Source organism: Drosophila mauritiana, chromosome 3R (assembly GCF_004382145.1).
Source record: "Drosophila mauritiana strain mau12 chromosome 3R, ASM438214v1, whole genome shotgun sequence".
Lineage (NCBI taxonomy): Eukaryota > Metazoa > Arthropoda > Insecta > Diptera > Drosophilidae > Drosophila > Drosophila mauritiana.
In genome coordinates, this window is record NC_046670.1 from 7918010 (window position 1) to 7940396 (window position 22387).

The window sequence follows — 22387 nt, forward strand, 5'->3', positions numbered from 1 at the left end:
ATGTATCTACAATCTGCAATCTAAGATCCCTCGACTATCTAAAGGCACTCAACGGGCCCGAAACGTGGGGTCGGTTAATGACGTTGCTGGTTTTATTTTTTATTTCTTTTTGAGGTGCGTTTGTGAGAGTGTGTTTGCTTAACCCATTTATTATGTCTTTTGCCATGCCATTGATGCAAAAGTAAACAAGTTAAGCGGCTTTTAATTTTATTATTGTACGGTATGCTATAGCGGTGTATCGTAAAGTAAAGTACACAAATATAGGTGAAGCCAGAACGAGATAGCATTCTATAAACTATAAATCAGTCTAATATATTGTTCGGCAAATTATTAAGTCATTATATATATATAAAGCTTGCACAGTAATGTGCGCGGATTGCCCATTTCAGCACATTCCACAACCGCAAATGATTGATACCCCAAGAATACGAATATGAATAATTATGACCTTCGGATCGGCGGATAGGTAATAGGTAATAGTTGTACTATAACTATCCGTCTTGGCGGGGGTCGTCGACGTTCTCTGATTTTGAGTGATCTGGGGGGAAATATGCAGCTGGGCAAGCCCATAAACAAATCAGGTTCGATCCAAGCCAAGAATGTCTTGTCGTCGTCGTCGTCGTGCGCCTCACCTAAACAAACAGCCATTCCGTATCCATGGCAGGCACGTCTTAGTCCAGTTTTGTTATTAATTTCAGAGGTGAGCAGTAGGAGCAGCACTTCCACCTCCCAAAGATACCGCTCACGAACCCTTAAGCGTATGCAAGGCGTACGGTACGACCCACCTCAAAACAACTGGAACTGAAAACTGAAAACTGAAAAGAATATACAGTTGCCAGTTGCCAGTTGCCGAGTCATCCTACACATGACGGCTGTAAAGCTGGGATGGCTGGATTGTTCCTATTGTGTGACATTGTTATAATTCAATATGTAGAACGTGTTCGATTTTGAATGTTTTTTATGGCCGAGAAACGACGACGCCGGTCGTGTAATCGTAAACTTTTGCTGTCGTCCGATGTCATTAAAGCCAAGAGTCCTAGAGTCTCTCAGTTCGTGAGAACAGCAATACGGGGTCTTAAAAATGAATCGATGGATGGGTATGGGTAGGGGCAGGAGCAGGGGGTCGAGATGACGGTGACATAACACGGGCCATTAAACTATACTTAGTTATAGACCGACTGGCAGTTAGTCGTCCAACCCATCTATCCAGCGAACGAACGTGCAATGAACTGCTGAAGGTGATCTCGAAGGCTGATAGCAAGTGAGGCCTCCTTGTCAGATTTAATTGATTATGCAATGTTTGTTATTATTATTACTTTGAGCTTAGCTGATAAATACATGAGATGTGCACTGGCAATTTCCGCGTGTTCGTGATGCATAGCGGTTTTTAGTTTAGTATGCGTTAATTGTCCCCGCCTCCGCCAAACAACATTCGCTTTTCCTCTTGCCCCTCTTGGGTTTTTCAATTTGATATCGAATTTCCATGTTGCCTGCAACTAACAGCTAATAATTGCTGTTGTTGCAAAAAAACAGACTGGCAAAAGAAATTGCCAGCTCTCCCACCTCATCCTCCCACTAAAAGTTGTGCAATATGCGTGAGCTTGCTGTTGCTTCAGTTGCTGTTGCTGTTGTAGCTGCAGCTGTTGCCGTTGTTGCTTCCTGCCCCGGCAACATCTAATGGCAACAACAGTTTACTTGCTAAATTATTTGCTTAACACGAAATAAAATTTTGTTAAACATGTGCTGTGCCGCAAAGGAAAAGGTGAAACAACAAGCAGGAGCTGCATGGCAAAGAAAAGACGGTAGACGCCTGAAAAAAAAAAAAAACATATAAAAAACATTCCAAACAAAAGCAAAAAAGATTTGCATAACTGCGCGCCGAGGCTTCCGTTAACAATTAAAAGCACAAACACACAAACCATAATAATCATCCGACGTCCGAGGCACACAAACACACATTATTATCCAACAAGTTCAATAAAAGGTTGCATAAATCTGAAACTGTATCTTGCCCCCGATAATTGCAGCTCGCAGCATACAGCCTCGAATATTCTTTGATTTGCACTCCTCAAAATGGACAACATGGACAACTTCCTGGTCGCCCACACACATGGTGCACATACCACATGTTGCACCGCCCACCGCCCAATTAAAGCATTTGGAAAAAAAGAAAGAGAAATAGTGATGGTGTGAATGTATAAGGTGCAACAGCGAATTCCGCTCGTTTCACATGAAAACCAAATTCGAAATCGCTTAAAACGGCACTTGAGCTTATGGTTTTTTTTGCCGTTGTTTACGACTCTGTTTGTGGCCCGGGCATATAATATAGAGAGATATATATCTTTTGTTCGGGGGGCTGGCTGAAGTTTTATCTGCACTTGTGTTCCGCTATTGTCGGCTTAATAAATGTTTATGGTGATTGATGCACACGCTCCCGCTCTCTCGCTTTTTGGCTAATTAATTGGGGATCCCATCCCTTCGGCCAACGGATGCATCTTTATGGCCCAATCATAAGTTTGCCCTTGGGCAGTTGAACTTTCCATGGGCCGATAAGCGGGGCTGATTAGATTACCCATTGAATTATAATCCTAGTACTCGACTGTGCTGATATAACCAGAGAGTATAGTATGTAGGTTTTATATATGTTCATGTTCAGCCAGATAAGGCTAAAACGATTTTGACCGTATCATGATGTCTAAAAATATTTGTGCCTACGTCAGTGCAGCTGTCAAGGTTAATTTTAGTTCAGCCTTAAGAGAAGAAGAGGTATGGGTTAAAGGTAAATGTAAGTTAAGGGGTATGAGTCATAGGTAAATGTAAATCAAGAGGTATGGGTTATAGGTAAATGTAAATTAAGAGTTATGGGTTATAGTTAAACGTAAATTAAGAGGTATGGGTTATAGGTAAATGTAAATCAAGAGGTATGGGCTATAGGTAAATATAAATTAAAATGCTTGAACCAAATCTTGTGACAATAGAGCGTGCAATATTATCCCCAGTTAACCCGATTTCTGTTCCATGCAAATATCCAAACAAAGTCACCTGTCTCTCTGCATTGGCTCGTTATAACTGACCATAGCAATAAAGGCCATTTAGTAGAGCGGCCCCTGACGCCAAAAAGCAAAACTGAAAAGCCAGTTGTCGCGGTAGAAATGAAGACAACAAGCCGGCCAGCAGCAGCTATCTGCTATCTGCCAGCCAGCGAGAAAGAAGAAAGCAAACTGGGTTAAATTCCATTCAAAAGCCGGCTTCCAGCTCTCAGCTCGCCAGCTGGTTCTTTTTCTGCCAACAAGTTGTTGGCAATGGGAATGGGAATGGGAATGACCAGAAGTTGGTGGCAGCAACACCTCGCCTAATATTTGTCTTACTACATGGTTTTAGCCGACATTTCTCTGTCGTCTCGGAGTGCGTATTTCTGGGCATTGGGCTTGGAGTTCGCGCAGCGGTGTGAAAAACGCGACGGAGTGTGCCAGAACACGTTTTGGCCAGACTCGCTGCCACCGAGCCGTTCCGCCGGTGACATTGTACCGCTAACTGGTGTTGCCATGTTGCCACAACGCGCTGCCATGTGAAAGATGATTGACCAGGCGGCATGGCTCTGGCTGAGACTCTGGTGAATGAAAAAACCCAACTGTAAATCGCATTAAGTATTTGTCAAACGAAACGCAACATCGCCGTGGAAATAGCTGGAATGTTTTCAACACCAACAGCAACTAACTAACTAGTATGTGCATAGTCGGTGGTGGTAGCCGGTGCAATCGAGTCGAAGATCGAATGTCACACGTGTGCCCCATGCCGCGTCCGTTTGGCTCAAAACGCGTTTTTTGGCCAACAAAAGTAATCACGAGTATGTAACAAGCGCAATGAGCGGGTTTTTCTCTCTCTGCCTACCGATTACCAATTTTTTGTTGATTTCTTTGCATCTTGCATCTTTTCCTTTCCGCCGGCCGAAATGTCAGTGTGAGTGGCGACTGGTTTTCGGCCAAAAGCCTGGACTTTTGGTCAAAACAAAAAGGATGTTTTTTGGCGAGCTGGTGCGGCAACTTTCGTTGTTGTTTTGTTTCCGCAACCGCCACCATTTTTATTGTGGCACTGTTGTTGTTTTCATTTTTGCCCCAACTGAAAGTGAAAATACGAGTATTTTACGGCAAAAGGCAAGAAATTTGTTTGCATGCCGAAATGAATGCTGCCTTGCTGCCTGTTGACATAACCATCGATGCAATCCAATGAGATGAGGAGCCTCTCAGCTGGCCATTAAAACTGGTTAAGTAATAATCATTTGATGCGTTTCATTTGAATGCGCAGAACAACGCACAACTGTGACTTCACTCTCACCTCCTGCGGTTATTGGCCGGCGATCTTCATTGGCGGAACTTTAAGTTGGACATTATTTGAAGTGCAAACGAAAAATTAAAAGCATTTCCATGCTTCGAAATAAGCAAACAGAACCAAGAAGTTCAAAATGCTCTTCATAAATGATTCCTTCTTCTGCTGTTTACACTCGACCATTGTTTATCACAGATTTTGGGGCTAAAAAATTAAACGATGAATTTCGGGGGAAATTTCCGGATTTTTCTAAGCTGCTAAAAAGCTTTTAGAATCCAATCTTGGCAGTAACTTTCCCACACACGACGACGACCCAGATCAATGGAGGCGTCTTTCACTGGAACACCTTCGTTTTCGGATTTCGCCCGTAATTGATTATTTTGGAAGCCCATCGATGCTGGGCTATGATGTATGAGTATGTTTGTGCTCCGTGGGTAATTCTTTTCTCACGTCATTGCTGGCCTAAACGCTTTTCAATAAGAAACCGACCAACCAACCAAATGGACGGTCTTTGAAGCTGGCCGCCGAGCAAAAGATCAATCCACACACAGCTCAGCTCACATATGTGTATGGTGGCTGTGGAGTGAGTTCTCTTTTAGCACAGTTGCGGAGACTGGCTTCTTGGGACTTAGGAACACGGACGTGCCACTTTTTGGTCCACTGCACCAGCCGGAGGAGAGGCGGCTCATTCGCTTTGTCTGCGGCACGAACGCTTCGAACATTTTTGGTTAAATACACCACGTAGTTTGTGGAAACTGCACTGCCGCTTTTCATCTGCAGCGCTCATTAAGCGCTTCGAAAGCATTCTAAAAGGCATTTAATGGTTTAATTGTCACGGCAAACACTCAATGGACACGCTGGGGAGTGGCTCCTTTGATGGCCTGTCGCTCGGGATGACGGGCTGTGTGACAGAATGTCTGTAAGGTACACGGGCTCGTTTTATGCAAATCAATTTGGCGAAAACGGACGTAAAGCCATCAACTTTATTGGTCACGCACAAATAATTAGGCAATTAAAGCAAAACATACAGTGGGACTTCGCTAGGTGGGAAACTTTCAGTGAACAAGATTACAAGGAAATAGAAAAATACATGGGAGTTCGCTATATCATAAATAATAGTATGAATATTATTTAAACAAATTGCAAAAGCTTCTTCTTCTCTGGTTTAGTTGATAAAACCAAAATTGATTTTGCCAAAAAATTAGTCTTGCCAGTAAAATCGATATATGATGAACAGCAGCGATTTAAAAGAGAACTGCCTTGCTCAAATTCATTTTTTCGAGTCCATCCGGCTGGGTGTGTCAGCATTATGAGGCGATTTTATTGCGGAAAGCATATAGGTATAAATATAAGGTATAAGTATATTGAAAGCTTTTTGAGTGGCAGATAAGCAAATGAGCGAATGACATGAGGAGCTAGCCGAAAATAAAGTGACACCAAGCGGAAATCGAATTCTGAGCCGAGTTAAGAATCTTGGCAACTACCTCTTTTCCTCTCTCCCCCCCTGCTCTTGATTTTGATTGCCACATTCTGCTGCCAAACAAACAACTCATGACTGCAGACCGCCGTGAATTGGACTTTGCCCGCTGGGCGTAAGCGAATATCTTGTAGCAAATGGCAGCAGAAACTTCATAAATTTGTTAACACCGACGCAATGGCAGCGAGCAGCGAGCAGCTAGCAGATAGAGAATGGAGGCCAGCTCACAGTCGAAATGAGCTAAAAGCGCAACAGGACAATAAAGAACGACTTGGGAATGACTTGGTTACGACTTGGTTGCTTGTACACCAGAAAAAAAGGTACTGCAGTAATGGTAGCCTGGTAGTTGTCGGCGTCGTGTGTGTCACCCACGCACACGTGTTCCCGTGCTCCAAGTGTGCCCCGTATCCTATCTATCTATCCAGCCATCCATCCATCCGGCCTGTATCAGCTTACTCACCTATGTAGATTCCGCTCGAGCGGATTGCGAGGGACAAGGAAACTTAATTTGCTGCCATTAGCAAAGAGCCAAGAAATTCGCGCTCAAGGAATAAAAGTGTGTGGAAGTGGCACAGCCTGCTGTTTGTTTTCACTGCTTATTTGCCCTGCTCGCTGTTGGCATAAAAATAGAATAGAATACTTAAATTCAAGAAGAGTTGAACACTAGTTGCCCATTGTCCACATAAAAACGTGTGCACATGTGTGTGTGTGCTTTGGCAGCGACTTGGGGCTGTTTGTTTAAGTGAATTGTGAATAATGTTGTCTGGCGCCAAGTGGCAATCCCGGCTCAGACGCCCAACGACGAGCTCGAAACTGAGAAAAAGCCGCTCTTAAATCAAAAGTATTATCTCCTAATAAAGATACTAATGTGCTTTGTTACTAGGTTTCAAGTTTAGATGGCGGCAGTTCTAGGTTTAAAATATTTTAACCTTTTCACAAGTCGTCTGGAATATATTAAGATGACTTAAACGATGTCTAGCCTGGGTTTAATAACTCAATTAAGTGACTTAATTTCTGTTACTTTTGGGGCTACAATTTTTGCTTCGAGTGTAGAAAAGATGTACAGGAATAGCACCTACGCTGGTATCTTCCGGCCAAGCCATATGTACCAAACGACATTTAACCCCTTTGGTGGGCGTTTGTACCTCTTACCAACCCAACCCAACCCATCTGGAAACGGCAAATTCAATTAACAATTTTAATTGTGATTGCAGACGACCAACAAATTGCATTGGACCAGAAATTGCGAGCGCAGATAGATAGACGGGTTTATTGATTTTCCATTTGGTCTGCACAAATCCGTGAAAACCACTTTGCTTGTTGTCTCACTTGTTTCGATGCAATTATCCACCGGCTCTCGAACTATTTGCCTTGCACTCGCCAACAACTTTCCACGCGAACTTGACCCTGGAAATCGAACATGTGTTGTACCTGGCTCAGTTTAGTTTAGTCGTGTCCTCACATTTTGCACTTGAATTTTTTGTCTGGCAAGCAGAACGATTTATGGATCTGCTTGCTATATATATATGCTACATATATATTTTCATGTTTCTGATTTTGGCAATGTTTATACTGATTGCTGATTCCCATTTTGCAGGTCACACATCGTACAACCGGCCAGGTGATGGTGCTCAAGATGAATCAGTTGCGGGCCAATCGACCGAATATGCTGCGGGAGGTGCAGCTGCTGAATAAACTATCGCATGCGAATATATTGAGGTAAGTCTATAATATTATATGGTGCATAATATCAAGTTTGCTTATCATCTAAAAATACCCATTCTAATCGCTAGCAAAGCAAAGCATCTTATGGGTCAATGCCAAACTCGATGGTCTGACTCATTCGCTGATTTTAATTGCAAACTTGACTGCGTTACTTTACTTATTTATGTATGAATGCTACTTGTTGTTGTCCATTCTGGTTGATAATATGCATTTACACACATATTTACATACATATGTATACTACTCCCCCCCCTTAGCTTTTGATGATCATGTGGCCCGATTGTGTTTACGCATTCAGTTCGCACCTCGACGCGAATTGACCATTCATTTAAATGGATTACGTAAACAATTTAATGGGTTCATCGCGCGGGGTCTTTATTTTGAATTCTACGCAAATAATGCCCATGTTCTTCTCGGTCGGTTTCAATTCAGTTTTTGGCATATTTTACACTCAATTTCAGTACTTAGGGGCTGCTGCTGCTGGCATCATCAAAATAATACTGACCTATGCTAAAATGGAAATGATCATATATGTTTGTATGTAGTATATGGTGGGTATGAATCACTTTCCGCCTGTTGTCGTAACTCTTGACATCTGTGCTTCTGGGGCAGCTGACTGACATCATTAAGGATATTATTTTTACACACAAATATGTATGAGTGCTTTCAATTTAATGCTGTGCAAATATTTACTGTTTACCGCAATGAGATTGGCCTGTTTGTTTATATTTTTCGACTGGCCATTTGTTTTTTTGGCATTTTGAAAGAGTTTCAGTTGAAGTTCAGAGCAGCGGCGGGTTCAAGTCCAAAATCGCACAAAATTTTCATTTCCGATGCCCGCGCAAAGGTCAAGTTCAGGCTGCAGCAGCGACTCTCTGTGTAATTACCTTGGCAGTGACCAGGTGTGTTGGGTGGTGGTTTGGGTGTGGGGCTGCTAAGCGTTTGGGCGACCCTCTCACGGGTCACAGAAAAAACTGCTGATGTAATTGGCTGGCTGAGTGGCAGAGTCTGAAACAATATGGCAAAGGCTCATGACATTGTTGTCTGTCGGGCCTGACTAGATTTAATTGCCAAGCTGCGTAGCGCTTACTCACATCACTGGCGTTTGTTTTATGTTTTTATTGTTTCTGTTTTTTTTTCGAATATATTTCTACTATTTTTTCAGTTTGTCTCATCCTCACGTGACTGCACGCAACAATGAGTGTGTCTGTCTGATGGCAGCGACTTCAATTGTATGCAATTCTCAGGGACTTTTTGCTGCTGCTGTTGCCGTTTTCTATTTTAGCCATTTTTTCCGCAAAATGCCAGACCAGACAGACCAATCCATTTTGCACCGCCCATCTTTTCCTGCTCGCCTCCATGAATATGCAATTTCTGGCTTAGACCTTTTTCTCTTTCTCTGTGTGCGTGTGTGTGTCTGGATCCGCCCTTTCATTTACCACGTTAACACCCCGAAAGTGGCAAGAGACATGTCTTCTATATTAGTTGGCATTCTTCAAACTTTAACCTCGTATAATCCGAAAGATTAAGGCAACGCCATTTGATCTGACCCCACACGGGGTTTTCCAGGAGTTAGTAGTAATAGAACCCAACTGATTTTATGACATCTGTCATTAGCGATTGTTTTCTGACACAAAGCTGAGTGAGAAACGTGCGGCGAATCGCAGTCGGGGCATTAAATGCAACGGATTCTGCTGATTAAATGCCCTGGCTGGCCAACTTATTTCGCTGTGTGCTCGTTGAGAGATGGATTTGGGTCAGCGGAACATAGCCAGTCTAAAGCGACTCCGCCAGCAGCTGCCAACTTTTCTTTATTCGTCGGCACTAAATGAAAATTTCTGAAAAGTCTGGAATGCAGCTGTGGCGCCATCGGTCGACTGGATAGTGAAATTAAAATTCAGGCGCACGCATTTAATTCTTTTTCTTTTTATGGATCCCCTGCAGCAAAGCTATTTATATATTTACACTGGGGCCAATTAATGCGGCACTGCGAGAACAAGTAGTTGCAATCAAGAACAATATGTTGGAATTAACAGCATTTAAATATTTTCATTTTTTAAACTTTATTTTACCCCTTAGTTTCAACAGAAAATTCCATACTTCATAACAAAAGATCTCCAGGGAATGATCATAACTTATGTAATGACCCTTCAAATAGGATGGTTATTTGCTCTATAGACCCTAATATCAATCAATTATAATACGTAATTTCATGTGAATTTAAGAGCGTTTTGATTTGCCTCAGTGTATGCATGTAGGTACTAGTACTAGTACCTCTGCCTGTTCCGCGCGATTGAATCCCGCTCATATCCGCGATCCTCGATCCGCGTTTGTGATTTTATCAGTGACGTGGATCGCTAAACACTCCGCTCCCAGTTCGTCCAAATGATCAACTGACTGACCGGGCTGACTGACTGGCAGTTAGTAGTCAGTTAGTTAGTTAGTTAGGCGCTGCTCTTGTTGGCGGGCGCGTTTAATGATGCCTAACGATCGCGGCTGTCGGCTAACTGTCAAATTTTAACAGCTACACCGCTGGGCGTCCATGCGGGCCGCCTCCCATGGCGGCCTTCCACGATCCGATCCGATGCGATCCATTCCGATCCGGCTAATGAAGCCCATTGATTGGCAGCCAGAACTAGCTGTACCGTTGCATCCTCCGACTATCAGTGTAATGCCGATGCAGTCGAGCGGCAATAGAACTAATCTTTTGGGTAATTGAAACCGCCTTTCTAGCCGGCAGCACGCCATGTAGTACTGCAGCAATGACTCGCATAGTATGCACACCCACGCCCGAATAGCTGACTTATTGGCCACAAAACTGAAACTGAAACTGAAACTCTCACAACACACTCGACTGAGGATAGTTAGTTGAGTGGTTGCCGTTGGCGGCGTGTATTTTTTATGGGCTTATCACGCGCCCGCCGTAATGCGGAATGTCGCACAATGAGAACAGCCAGCGAGTCGGGCAATTGCGAATGGCATTCCCTGCCCCTGCCTCTCTATTGGCCCACTGGAGCAACGGCACCCACCCACCCACATGGCATGGCTTGTAGCTGTCGCCGCTCCCAGGCTGCCACCAACTTGACAGATAGTCTGCTCCATGCTCTGCTACCCAGCAGCACCACTAATGCACTGCGAAAATTTGGCTAATTGTAGTAGTAGTATTTGTTTTTAGGAACTGCTCTCCAAACTTATACATTAATTCAAATGGGTATTCAAAATTTAAGAATTAGAAAATGTAATAAAGCAGATAGGTTACTTATCATCGAAGGTATGCATTAATCTCTAAGCTTGATATCATTTTCTAATTAAGCAATAATATATTATTTATATTATTGGATACCTTATATCTCCTTTATTTAATACTATTTACTACGTAACTCTTGATGATGCACTGCAGCATACCCAACGTTTGACTCACAAATCCCATTGCAAGTTGACTTACATTATTGAGTGGCTTTCTGTGAATGTAAACATAGCGATGACGCTGATGGCGCCGGGTTCCCTTTTTTTATGGTATATACATTTATATATCAACTGGTGAAAGAACAACTGTGTACTCCACTTGTAACAACCGAGCAGGGGAATGGTAAACAAGCTGCCGCTTTGGCTTACAGCCATTTAAACGCTCATTTAACGCGACTTAGACCGCGCAAAGACATGTGACAGTTCTTGGCCCGGCAAACAATGGTGGAAATTCCGCTGGAGCTGCTGTTTTAGCTTTTGCTTTGGCGGCGGCACTTGATCTTTGCGCCTGGCTGCGATGCTAAGCAGGTGATAAGTTGTGGGCAAATGTTGACAAATTGTTGGCATGCGAATGCAAATGCGCGCGGGTTAATGACTTAAGGTGCTAACCCAGCGGATTGGACCACTGAGCTCTCAGCCCTCCCTTCCGCACGAGTTGCAATTCAGCTTTGACCCCGATCTAAAGCGACTTGGGCAATCAGTCCGCTCAGCTATTGATATAAACCCGGCGTTGGCGTTGCAAGAGGTGGCCACTAAGGTCAGATTGCACTTAATTGAATGACTCGATAGCCAGTCGGTCAGATTGAGCTACCACCAATCATCTTGCGATGAGTCGAGACGCGGCGTCACTTGAAGGTCGTCTGTGGTGGCGGAATGCCTGCATATAGGTAGTATACAATGGTGTAGTATAGTATGGTATGGCATAGTATAGATGCGATGATGTGTTTGCCACAAGCCTCCATTTTTCGAGGGGCCACTGCACATTGTTGTCTCTCGGCCATTATTTGTCTTGGCTTGATTTGTGTGTCGCCGCGCGTTGGCGGCTCATTTCTGTCCCCTTTTATGAAACGCGAAGCAAAATGAAATGCTTGCCAATAAACTGAGATGGCTGGCCTTGAATTGAATGGGCGCCCCCATTGGCGGCGGTGGCACATTGTCGGGCTAATGAAAAGATTGCCGAGAACGGGCAAAAAAAAATTGTTGACAATTTAATGAGAATTTTATTGTGCAAGATGGGCTAAATTGGCCATTCATGCAGCGCGCCAGCAGCTTGAGTGAATTCCGAAATCGGTGCATATATAATTAAGTTCTATATGTGCATAGTATAATGGGGAATTTAGTGTCTGGCCAAATTGAGTCCTTAATTTCTGGCCGCCGGGCAGTTTGTACAGTTACCAGACTCTTCAGACTTTGACAAGTTGCAGCAGCAACACCTGCTGCAGCAGCAACATTAGCTGCAACATCCAGCAACACGAGGCCGAAAGAGAGCGTGTCATGTGATTGCGGCCATATAAACATTTCTTTTTATTGCTTAATGGATACCCTGGACGGCGGGACTGCCAGACTGGTTGACTACTTGCAGCGCACTTTTATCAGCGCAGCTTTTCATGTTTGCTCGTCGATTGGGGTTTGTCAATTGTCGATCGATGGCCTGTAATTGAAGCTGCTCTGCTGCCTCCGTGTTTTGCCGTGTGGCACGGATCGTTGCCACCGTTGCAGGCAGTGCAAGAAAGCTAAATTGGGTTAATTTCTGATTGATGATCAACATGGCCTGGTAAACTGTCGCGCGCAATTTCATTAGGCAGCTTGTTTCTCAGACGCCCGTGATGATCAGTTTGTTCGATTTGGATTCGATTGACGTCAATGTATCTGTATCTGCAGTATTTGCATCACGGATTTTCCGCCTATTTACGGAGCGTAGAGTATGTAGGTGTGGTCTAAATTTAAACCGATAATGTAAACACTGAATTATGCATTCCATAGAGCCAGCAATTATCAATGGATCATCCAGTTTGGGGGGAAGGGAGATGGTTTTTTTGGCCTTTTTGGCAATGCCAAGCACAACTAAACTCACTGACCCAAAACTGGGCTATGCATATTGCTGTTATTTTTATTTATTTTGGTAATGCTTTATGTCTCAGCCACAATGATATGACTATATACATACCCAAGACAATGCGACGCAATTGCAAGTCATTGAACCCACGGCATTATTATTATTATTACATTGTGTTGTTGTCGCCGCTGTAAGTGCTAACACATGTAAAAGTATAAAAAGAAGAGCAGCAGGATTGATGTACCCGAAAAAATGAGCAAGAGCATGAGTAATATGTATCGCACAATAACCAGCGGTTTTTTCGGCAACAGATGCAGATGCAGATACAGATTGGAATTTAATGAGAGCCTGCCTTGCATTCCATTTTGTTTTCTTTCTTTTTTTTGCTCAAGTTGCGTGCTGCTGATGCCGTGTTGTAACAAGTTTCTTGACAGCCATTACTCACTACTGTGCATCCGCTGGATTTTTAGTTCGTTTATCTCCCAGCGATAAATCGTCTCATATTTGTCTGCATAAATCGCACTTGTGTAATTGTCAACTTCCGCATGAAAAAATGAGCTAAACAAAATAGAGCCGTAAAATGGTAAATAAACGTGTCAGGCAGGCCCGATGTCCCATAAAACATTCATCTATCTTGCCGTCTTTTGGCCCGACTGACTGCCAACATTCACTTCCCATTTGCGTTTGCGTTTGGCCATTGTCTTTTGTCTCTGGCCTGCGTTTTTCGTATGCACGAAATTATGTCATCAACTTTCAATCAATTTCAATACACTTCAATCAATTTTGCACAACAAAAAGCGAGCATTAGATATTCAGATTTATGCAACACACCGCGATATATGAGCTTTCTTTTTGGGCTGCACCAGCTTCCACTAGATTGAAAATCGGTCAGCAGTGAAAACGAGAAGAGGAAGTTGTGGCAGCCACTGTTGGATGTTGGATGTGGCTGCTGCTGTTGCTGTTGCAGCTGCAATCTGCATAATTTTCGCATCACGTTTTGCATATTTTTCTAATTGAAAACCAAATTCAATCATTTCATTTCGCAATGCTGCTGCTGTTGCTGTTGTTACTACCCGACAGCAGCAAATGCCGAATGGTAATTGCAGTTGGCAGCGTTTAGGACCATTTATAACGCCCATTGCCACGCCCCCGGCGGCGGCTGCTGCTCCAGTGCCACCGTCTCTCATTTGGAAGTTGGGCATTGGGCCTGGTCTTGGGTTATTTGCTGTTTGCCTAAAAGCGAATTTTGTTTACTTTGTGTCAACCTTTTAACCCCGCGATCGTGCCGCTGCTGCTGTTGTTGCTGCTGCTGCAGTTGCAATATCTGTTGCTGCCACTGATGTTGTGGTAATAATTTTCAATTAAGCGCAAAATGCTTCAATGCTCCAATTCGATTTGCCAACATAAAATGCTTCGGCGGCGACGGCGGCGGCTATTGCAACACACGGGTGAAAGAATTCCAGCGGGATTTTTCATTTTATTAGTCTATCTAATAACCAAGCTGGCCAGCGGCAGTTAGCGGACTTAGTTGGACTACTACGACGACTCCGTCTGTGAAAAGTCTGGGAAAGCAATTGGCGCAGTCTTGGGAGAGAAACGTGCAAACGTGTCAATTTATGGTTTTCATTGCAACTTGCAAGAGAAATGCCGGCTGACGATTTGCCGACTGTTGAACGTACAGCTTTTCCCGGGAAAACAGTGTGATGCTCGTAACAAATATTGTAACACCTAGCCAAGCAGCACATTTCAATTTAACACCACATCACAGGGTAAAAACTGTGGAAAACTGGCAAAAATGCTGGCGAAACAAAAAAAAAAGAACAAATTGAAAATGAAAAACTAAATGCTGCCAGAACAATGATTCTTCGGCAGTTTCAGAGGCTTATAACCGCTTGAGTAGGTTTCGCTTCCTGCTCCCGGCATCCTCAGCTGCAGTTTCTCAAGTGGGCCCCTCGACGTGTATTCATTTCCTGCTAGAGAATGGAACGGAATGGAGACACCTTCGCCTTTGGGACCTCCTCCTCCTCATCTTTTGGCCAGCTACTGACTGCTTTGCATTTGCAGGCCATGCTGCTTGATGTCGACGAACCCGCCTCAAAATGTCTGGCGACGCCCACTGCAAATGGCTCTGCCTTCGCCCCTTTTGATAATTAATTAATCTTTTCGCGTTCCGAAAATAACATTGCACCCAGCCTGATGAATGCGTTATAAATTAACTGCCCAATTAACAAAGTACTTTGCGTGCAATCAAACGTTGTTGGTAGCCACTCGCATTTTAAATCCGAAACCAGTTTCTGTGCTTTTCAATTAAATCCTTTCCGTCAACAGATCTCTTCTTCAAAACCACGTTGAGTTGAGAACGGCTTAGAGCGCACATTAAAGGTGTTAACTGCAGGCAAATCCTCTTAATGTAAGCCGCTAATGGGCAGGAAAAGGGCATGCGGTGGGTGTGGGGTACACTCACTCGGGGCGCTAATCGTGTATCACGCAGGGAAATAAATTGAATTAGAACCGTAAATCCCGGCGATGGTCATGCAAATGGAAGTGCAGCCTGCTGCACCCACGGCCACGAGTCGCGGGAAGAGACCGAGGGATGGGGGGCAGAGGTGTGTCTCTCCTGCTGCAGAGAGGATGTGCGGCAGACAAAAACCCTCGGGCCTTGGAGCCCCTGCCTTCGCCGTCAACACCTGGGATCAGCGCGTTTGTCTCGCCTTTGTGATAACTTCATTTCAGATCCGCGCCGGGCCGAGCCCTTGGGCTGTCTGAAGGGCTGACATGTGTCTGCCACACACTGGCGTGGCATCTATCAAGAAAATATAAAAAGGGTCATGCCCTCTTGGCCAAGACATTTCCATTTTTTATGCAGCGTAATAGCGCATTGTAATACAGTCGATCCCTTGTAGATCGAATTTTCTGAGAACAAACTAATTGAGTTACAAAAGCGTATAGATATACCTTATGAACAGAAACCACTCAATGGATTCCATACAAATTTTGAAATAAAAAATATTTATTTAAACTATGATTGGTTTTAAATAGTCAGATCCTACTCCGTATATAACAAGCAGTTCATTTTGTTTGGTCTCCACTGTACTGTTCTCACCTGAACTGCAGGACCATGTTTAAGTGCCGGAAAGCCAGTGACCTGACTGATTTCAATTAAGCTTCCCCGCAGACCGCTGATGATTCCATCGGGCTGCTGTGATTCCCAATGCCAGTCGGCAAGCGATGCAACTGGTGGTCTAGGCCAACCCCTTTGCAACTCGTATGTTAATGCGTTGAGACCCCTCGGTTGTTAAAACGGCGTCGGGGTGGCCATAACATTTGATTGCCGGTGCCCTGACGTCACGCGTCCAGTCGCACCCTGGAGACCCTGTTGTCGTATCCTTATTGACAGCCTGACGGAAAGGTGTCCGTTCTGCGGTGGATGGGGTGACGGGTTGCGTGTTCGAAGCAATTATTTCCAACCCACACACCGTTTGCTAAATTTATTAGGGATTTACGCTGCTCTGCGGTTGAACTAATTAAATAAATATTTATAAATAAAATTAATGGCCCAATCGAGCACATAAACGTAAGTCAAACTTTTCAAACGCCACTTGAGTTTGTGCCGGGCAGTGTGACGATTATATTATATAGGCGATAGAGCTTATCTGGCACACGACGCAGAGTTTGGAACCATTTGGCCAACTCTTTTGGGCCATGGCTATAACCTGGGGCTGGCCAAAAAGAAACATGTGCGCAGATAAAGACTGCACGTCCGATTAGACCATTTGACAGAAGACGGAATGGAAGTGAACCCTTATCGATATGGCATTTGTACGTACGTACGGAACACCTGCACGGGACTTCAGTCACATGCGCTAATCGGCTGGAAATATTAGGTATAGATTCTACAAGAACATCTCAGCATGATTTAACCAAAGGTGTTTTATATAACTACCCTGATTATAAGGGTATCCATAGTATGATGATGCAAGCTGACATGGTTTCATAGTTCCGCTAAAGTTCATTGTCACCTTGAAGCATCACCACGTCAGCCCTGTCTGGCAGCAGTTCACCTTTTTTACCTGGCTGCACAAAGTTTTGAGGAAGGAGTGGAGTTAGCAGAAGGTAGACGCATGCGTTGCCATTTTCTTAATAAGCTTACAGTTCCGGTTGCCGAGCCTGGTGACCTCAGATTGTGCTGCCACCAGGAGTGAGTCGGTGGCTGGCGGCTGGTGAGCGAGCTCCTTAGGCTTAGGAGTCATTGACATTGTCTGAGCAGGAAGTGGAGATGAGTGCTTAGGAAGTGGCTTCTTTGTTCTTTAAATCCTAGGAGATTCCATTCCATCCTGACTCCCACTCCCAAGGGAAAACTTTCTCTTTTTATTGCGTGCTCCTGCCGCATCGGGGGATTCGAATTACAATTTCATTTTGCATCGAATCAAGGCTGAAACAATGCCAACAACCAGTGGGGGGTGGCCGATTGCATGTCGACCGGCGATAAGAAATCTGGGGTCCGCGGAGTTGCAGTGCCCGTCAAGTTGTGTGATCGAAAGTGAAACTTATTCGGGCCGCACCGAATAGTTGCACTGCAGTGGCAAACTTTAGCTAACCGTGTTCCTTCCTCTCTCGCTTCAGCTTCATGGGCGTTTGCGTGCAGGAGGGCCAACTGCACGCCCTGACCGAGTACATCAACGGCGGCTCCCTGGAGCAGCTGCTGGCCAACAAGGAGGTGGTGCTCAGCGCCACGCAGAAGATAAGACTGGCGCTGGGTATAGCGCGCGGCATGTCCTACGTCCACGACGCGGGCATCTTTCACAGGGATCTGACGAGCAAGGTGAGCGCTAACTGCAAGGATTATCAATAAGTCATTTACTAATCCGATTCTTCATTCAGAATGTACTTATTCGCAATCTGGCCAACGATCAGTACGAAGCTGTAGTGGGTGACTTTGGTCTAGCCGCAAAGATACCAGTCAAATCGTAAGTATATCCTGGTCTAAACATAACATCCTTGTACTCTAATTAAACGAATCCAAAATGGGCTTGCTTGCAGCAGAAAATCACGCCTTGAGACAGTCGGCTCACCGTATTGGGTTAGTCCGGAGTGCCTGAAGGGCCAGTGGTACGACCAGACAAGCGATGTCTTCTCCTTTGGCATCATTCAGTGCGAGATCATAGCCCGCATCGAAGCGGACCCGGATATGATGCCGCGCACGGCGTCGTTTGGACTGGACTACCTGGCATTTGTAGAATTGTGTCCGATGGATACTCCTCCTGTGTTTTTACGCCTGGCCTTCTACTGCTGTCTGGTGAGTTTTGGAATTATAATCAATGAAAGAATGTGTTGTAACCCTTCCAATAACTTACAGTACGATGCCAAGAGCCGACCCACGTTCCACGATGCCACCAAAAAGTTGACTTTGCTGCTGGAGAAATACGAGCACGAGTCGTCGGCCGGAGCGAGTCCACTCAGTTCGCTGGAGTTGATCAATTGCTCACCCGGAGGCAGTGATTCGGAGAACGTAACGTTGACTCCTCGTGCATCAGTACCCACGGTGGCCACTATCTCTACTGCTCCTGCTGGCACTTTAACACCGCGACATCTACAGGAAGTGGACGAGGACGGCTTTCGATTTCCAAGTAAAAAGTCTGCTTCGGCTGCGCTTCCGGGCACGCCTAATGGATCTGCTGGAAGCAGTGGTTTTGATGATCATATACTGAAGTCTAGAGTGCGACGGGCTACTCAGAAATTGGAGGCCGAGATCTTGTTGCACCGGCGCTCGCTAAGCGAGAACATCATCCACTTCCCCATGCACACGTCGCCAAGTGACAAGGCGCGGTGTCATCAGATGCAACGACAGCGCTCCTCCACACACTCACCCACGCCCCCAAGGCAGCTTTCCTCGGTTCAGTTGCCCGCCACGTCTATTCCAGATCCCCCACCACTTCCCAAGCCCGTTCCAGCGGTACTCACGCTGCGCAAAGTGGGCGAAACTATGTGTCTAAAGGATCCACAGTACAAGCCGACATCTGAAAAGGATCACAACGGCTCTAAACCGAATCCGTTTGAAGCGCTGGCGCAACTGCGTGGTGTCAAGAAAATCCTGGACGCCAATCCGAAGACCTATGCAGCAGGGGTGGGTGATCTATTCAGCTCATGCTTCGAGATGCTAGCGCCGTTCTTCAAAGAACTGGCCGCAATGCAGAGCAAAGCGGTGGCTCAGGGTGGAGGAACGAGTACGGATGAAACAGCAACGGGAAAACTTAATGACAAGGCATCGGCAGCAACGCCCAGTGAACCAAAGAGCCTGCCTGTGTCCCCGCATATGACGCGCAAATACAGCGCCATCGAGCTTCGACTTCCTCAGCGAATCAGCAATGCTGCTCCGCCAGCAGTTACCAGTGCTCCGCCACCACCAATAGCATTGCCAGTCGATGACGATGACTGCGATGATTGCAATTCGGAAGGTGAGGATCCCGATGGCGGTGGCAACTGTGCAGATGCGGAATCGAGCAGCGATGACAGCGCCGTGCGTCCGTCCACTGTGCCAACGGCTCGAAAATACCGCGCGAATTCCTTGTATACGCATCCGCTTTTTCACGGCTCCAATGGCACCAGCATGAAAAGTACCAGTACTGGTGAATTCGAGAGTCCAACTCTACTGAAGGCCAGCGCATCTACAATCACGTTGACTGCGTCAGTGGGTGTGTCCAATTCGTGTGAGGATCTGACTGAAAGCGCCAAGAAATCAAAAGAGCAAGCGAGTAGCGGTGCAACAGCCGCGGCGCAGGCTTTGCCCACTCCCATGTCTGGCTGCTCAACCAGGTTGGTGGAAACCCCGGTGTCCGTTTCATCCTGCACTGATCTTGAGCTCGACGAACTGAAAAACACCTGCGATCTGAACGAATTGAAGAACTCGTGTGAGCAGCTTCCCTTGAAGACGAACCTAACGAGGCGGGACTCCATAGAAAGTGGCTTCTTCTCGTGCTTTAACGAAGAGTCCGATGCGGCGATAACCAACAACAGTTTCGGACGGCAACTGAACGGGATTGGATCGTTGGGGTTTGGTTGCGGCGGCGGGGGCAACAGTAGCAACTGCTGCTATGAGAAATTGAAGACGCAGCTTATGCTCGATGCATGCGTCAGCGCAGATAGTGAAATCAAGTGAGTACATTAGATATTTGTTAACTTGCCTCGTAAAATCGTACCGTATTAGAAAAAGACTTTCGAGTTAATCTCTTAAATGTATGGATTTCAATTTAACTGAATTGTAATTACTATATTGTATCTTAAATGGCTTAGAAACTTTTATTGTATTTATCAGAAGACTAGATTTTTATAATGGATGTATTTGATGTTAGCTAAATGATCTGTGAATATACTTATACAAACTTAAATTTGAAAAATGTTGCATATATGATAATTATTTCGGCATACCCCAGGTTAAACACAGCCACGGTATAAATATCGAGCACCTAACGCACAAGCAACGTAAGTGACTTGTTTAGCTAAAGCATAAAAATCACAATCATAAGTCACTTTTTTCTTGATCGTGCTATTTGTGTAACACCATCTTATTAGTCGATGTTCATCACAAAGCCATTAAGCATTTTAAAAGCTATTCGAATGTTGTTTGTCTGATGTTTTTGGTACATTAAGTAGGGCCTGCTGTATTTGTGTTCTTGCCAACCAGTTACTGATTATATTTTTATCTTTTAGCGATAAACTGGCGAGTTTGTGTCGCTGCTGCTACTACGCCACCTCGACATCGAATGCCGCCGTAACTGCAGCCGCTGCTGCGGCCCAGCAACAACAGCAGAGCCACTTGCTCAACGATACGTCCTCGACATCCTCGTCGGTGCTGCTGATCGACAATGATCCCGCTGTGATCGGTGGAAATACCTCATCATCCACAGCGTTGGACTCGATGGATGACTTGGACGCCGACATTGTAGCATCGCGGCGCACACACCAGCGACGATACACTTGCCACCATGCGTTGCTCAGCGGGAACGGCAGCGAGTCCCAAATGGCGGCTACGGCGAGCCTGATCAATCGACTGGCTCTTGACTCGGAGATTCATACTCTGCTCCAGCGCAGTCCTTTTGCAACGAATCAACTATTGTACTGTAAGAACCGCACCTCGTCCATCTACACGGATAGCTCCGATGATATAAGTAGCTTGGCCGGCTCTGACTCCCTGCTCTGGGACGACCGCTCCTTCACGGCACTGCCCAGCACGAGATCCGCACAGATCGCCAAGATAGTGGAGTATTTCGAACGGAAGCGACAGGACTCCTCGCCGCCTTCGGTGCTCCATCGCAATGGGAACGGGACGGTAGCAGCTGCTGTGGCTGCCTCTGCCCTGGGTTCCAACTACCTTTCCTACGAGTCGCGCCGCTATTCGGACTTCAAGCGGCACCTGAACGCGGATGGCCTGTGCTTCGATCTGGACAAGAAGCCGGCGCAGCAAAGGATGATGGTGTGCGAGGGTGCGGTCAAGTCGAAGCTTCCCATATTCGACAAAAAGAAGCAACAGCAAGGCGGCTAGCTGGGGTGACCTTGTGATGAAAACCCCGACCTGATTCATATTTAATAACTTATTTGTTCGATTCTTTGAGATTTTTATCCCCATACACGATTCCTTTATACCTGGCAGTACCACTTGATAAAAATACAAAAAATAATCGCAAATAATTTTGCCCACAAAAGTTGGTTAGTTTACGATGCCTAAAAGTTTAATTTGTAAGTAAATAGTTTATTTCCTTATTGTCAAGTGTATAGAGCGCAATTGTAAGTAAGCCAAAATGTTCTACTAAAAATTATGCACGCTCTTACAATAAGAGAACCAATTTCGTTTGTATAAGTTAAAAAATTATATATAATTACCATTATTAAGCATATACATAAACATAATCATACGTCGTACTGGTTCCTAGTCCTTCAAATTTACTTCGCTACATATATTATGCTAAATTAGCGAGTATTCTAAAAACCAATCATGGAAAGTATTTATTCTTAATAATTATCTGTCGCTGGTAAACTCCTATGAAATGGCATAGCTGTTCTTTATGAATACATTTACATATAATTTTAAGTTTATCGCGCTATTTATTTGATTTTGTCTAAACTCTGTATAAAAATATTATGTTTAAAATACAATACAAATATACACACATTTATACATAAAATGGCATATTGCAATATATACATTTTACCTGTAACGTTTAATTACCGCGTAAGGTCCAATTTAAATGATTACGTAGACTTGAGGTTTTAAGACTTGAAGCCCCCTTTCCCTCGAAAATTGTACAGATGATCCCGGATCGATTCGAGAAGCAAGAACACTTATCATTGGCCAATCCCGTTCGGCTTAAACACGACTTATGACTTTAGTTTTAGATTCTTACGTTACAAATATGTGGGTATCTGCATTACAAATAAATACATGAGTATACATTACACCCAGCAGATCCATTTCATATATTGGCTGGTAAATTCAGATTTTATAAAGAGTATTATGGGACATGACATTTTGTTTTATTTCTTTCTGTGTGTCCTTTACAATC

General features: G+C 44.7%; 1 protein-coding gene across 3 annotated transcripts in view; it reads left to right on the forward strand.

Moving 5' to 3' along the window:
• LOC117146108 overlaps positions 1–22342 on the forward strand; it is a 41846-nt gene extending 19504 nt beyond the window's left edge. The window contains exons 2-7 of one of the 3 annotated variants that reach the window (XM_033312091.1): positions 7401–7522; positions 17454–17652; positions 17712–17797; positions 17871–18126; positions 18187–19982; positions 20538–22342. In XM_033312091.1, coding sequence (XP_033167982.1) covers positions 7401–7522; positions 17454–17652; positions 17712–17797; positions 17871–18126; positions 18187–19982; positions 20538–21369 — 3291 coding nt within the window. In that variant the 3' untranslated portion in view covers positions 21370–22342. Of the gene's footprint in view, positions 1–7400; positions 7523–17453; positions 17653–17711; positions 17798–17870; positions 18127–18186; positions 19983–20260; positions 20298–20537 lie in introns of those variants that run through there. The other 2 variants (XM_033312093.1, XM_033312092.1) reach the window with 2 other exon arrangements.
• The last annotated feature ends 45 nt before the right edge of the window (positions 22343–22387 follow it).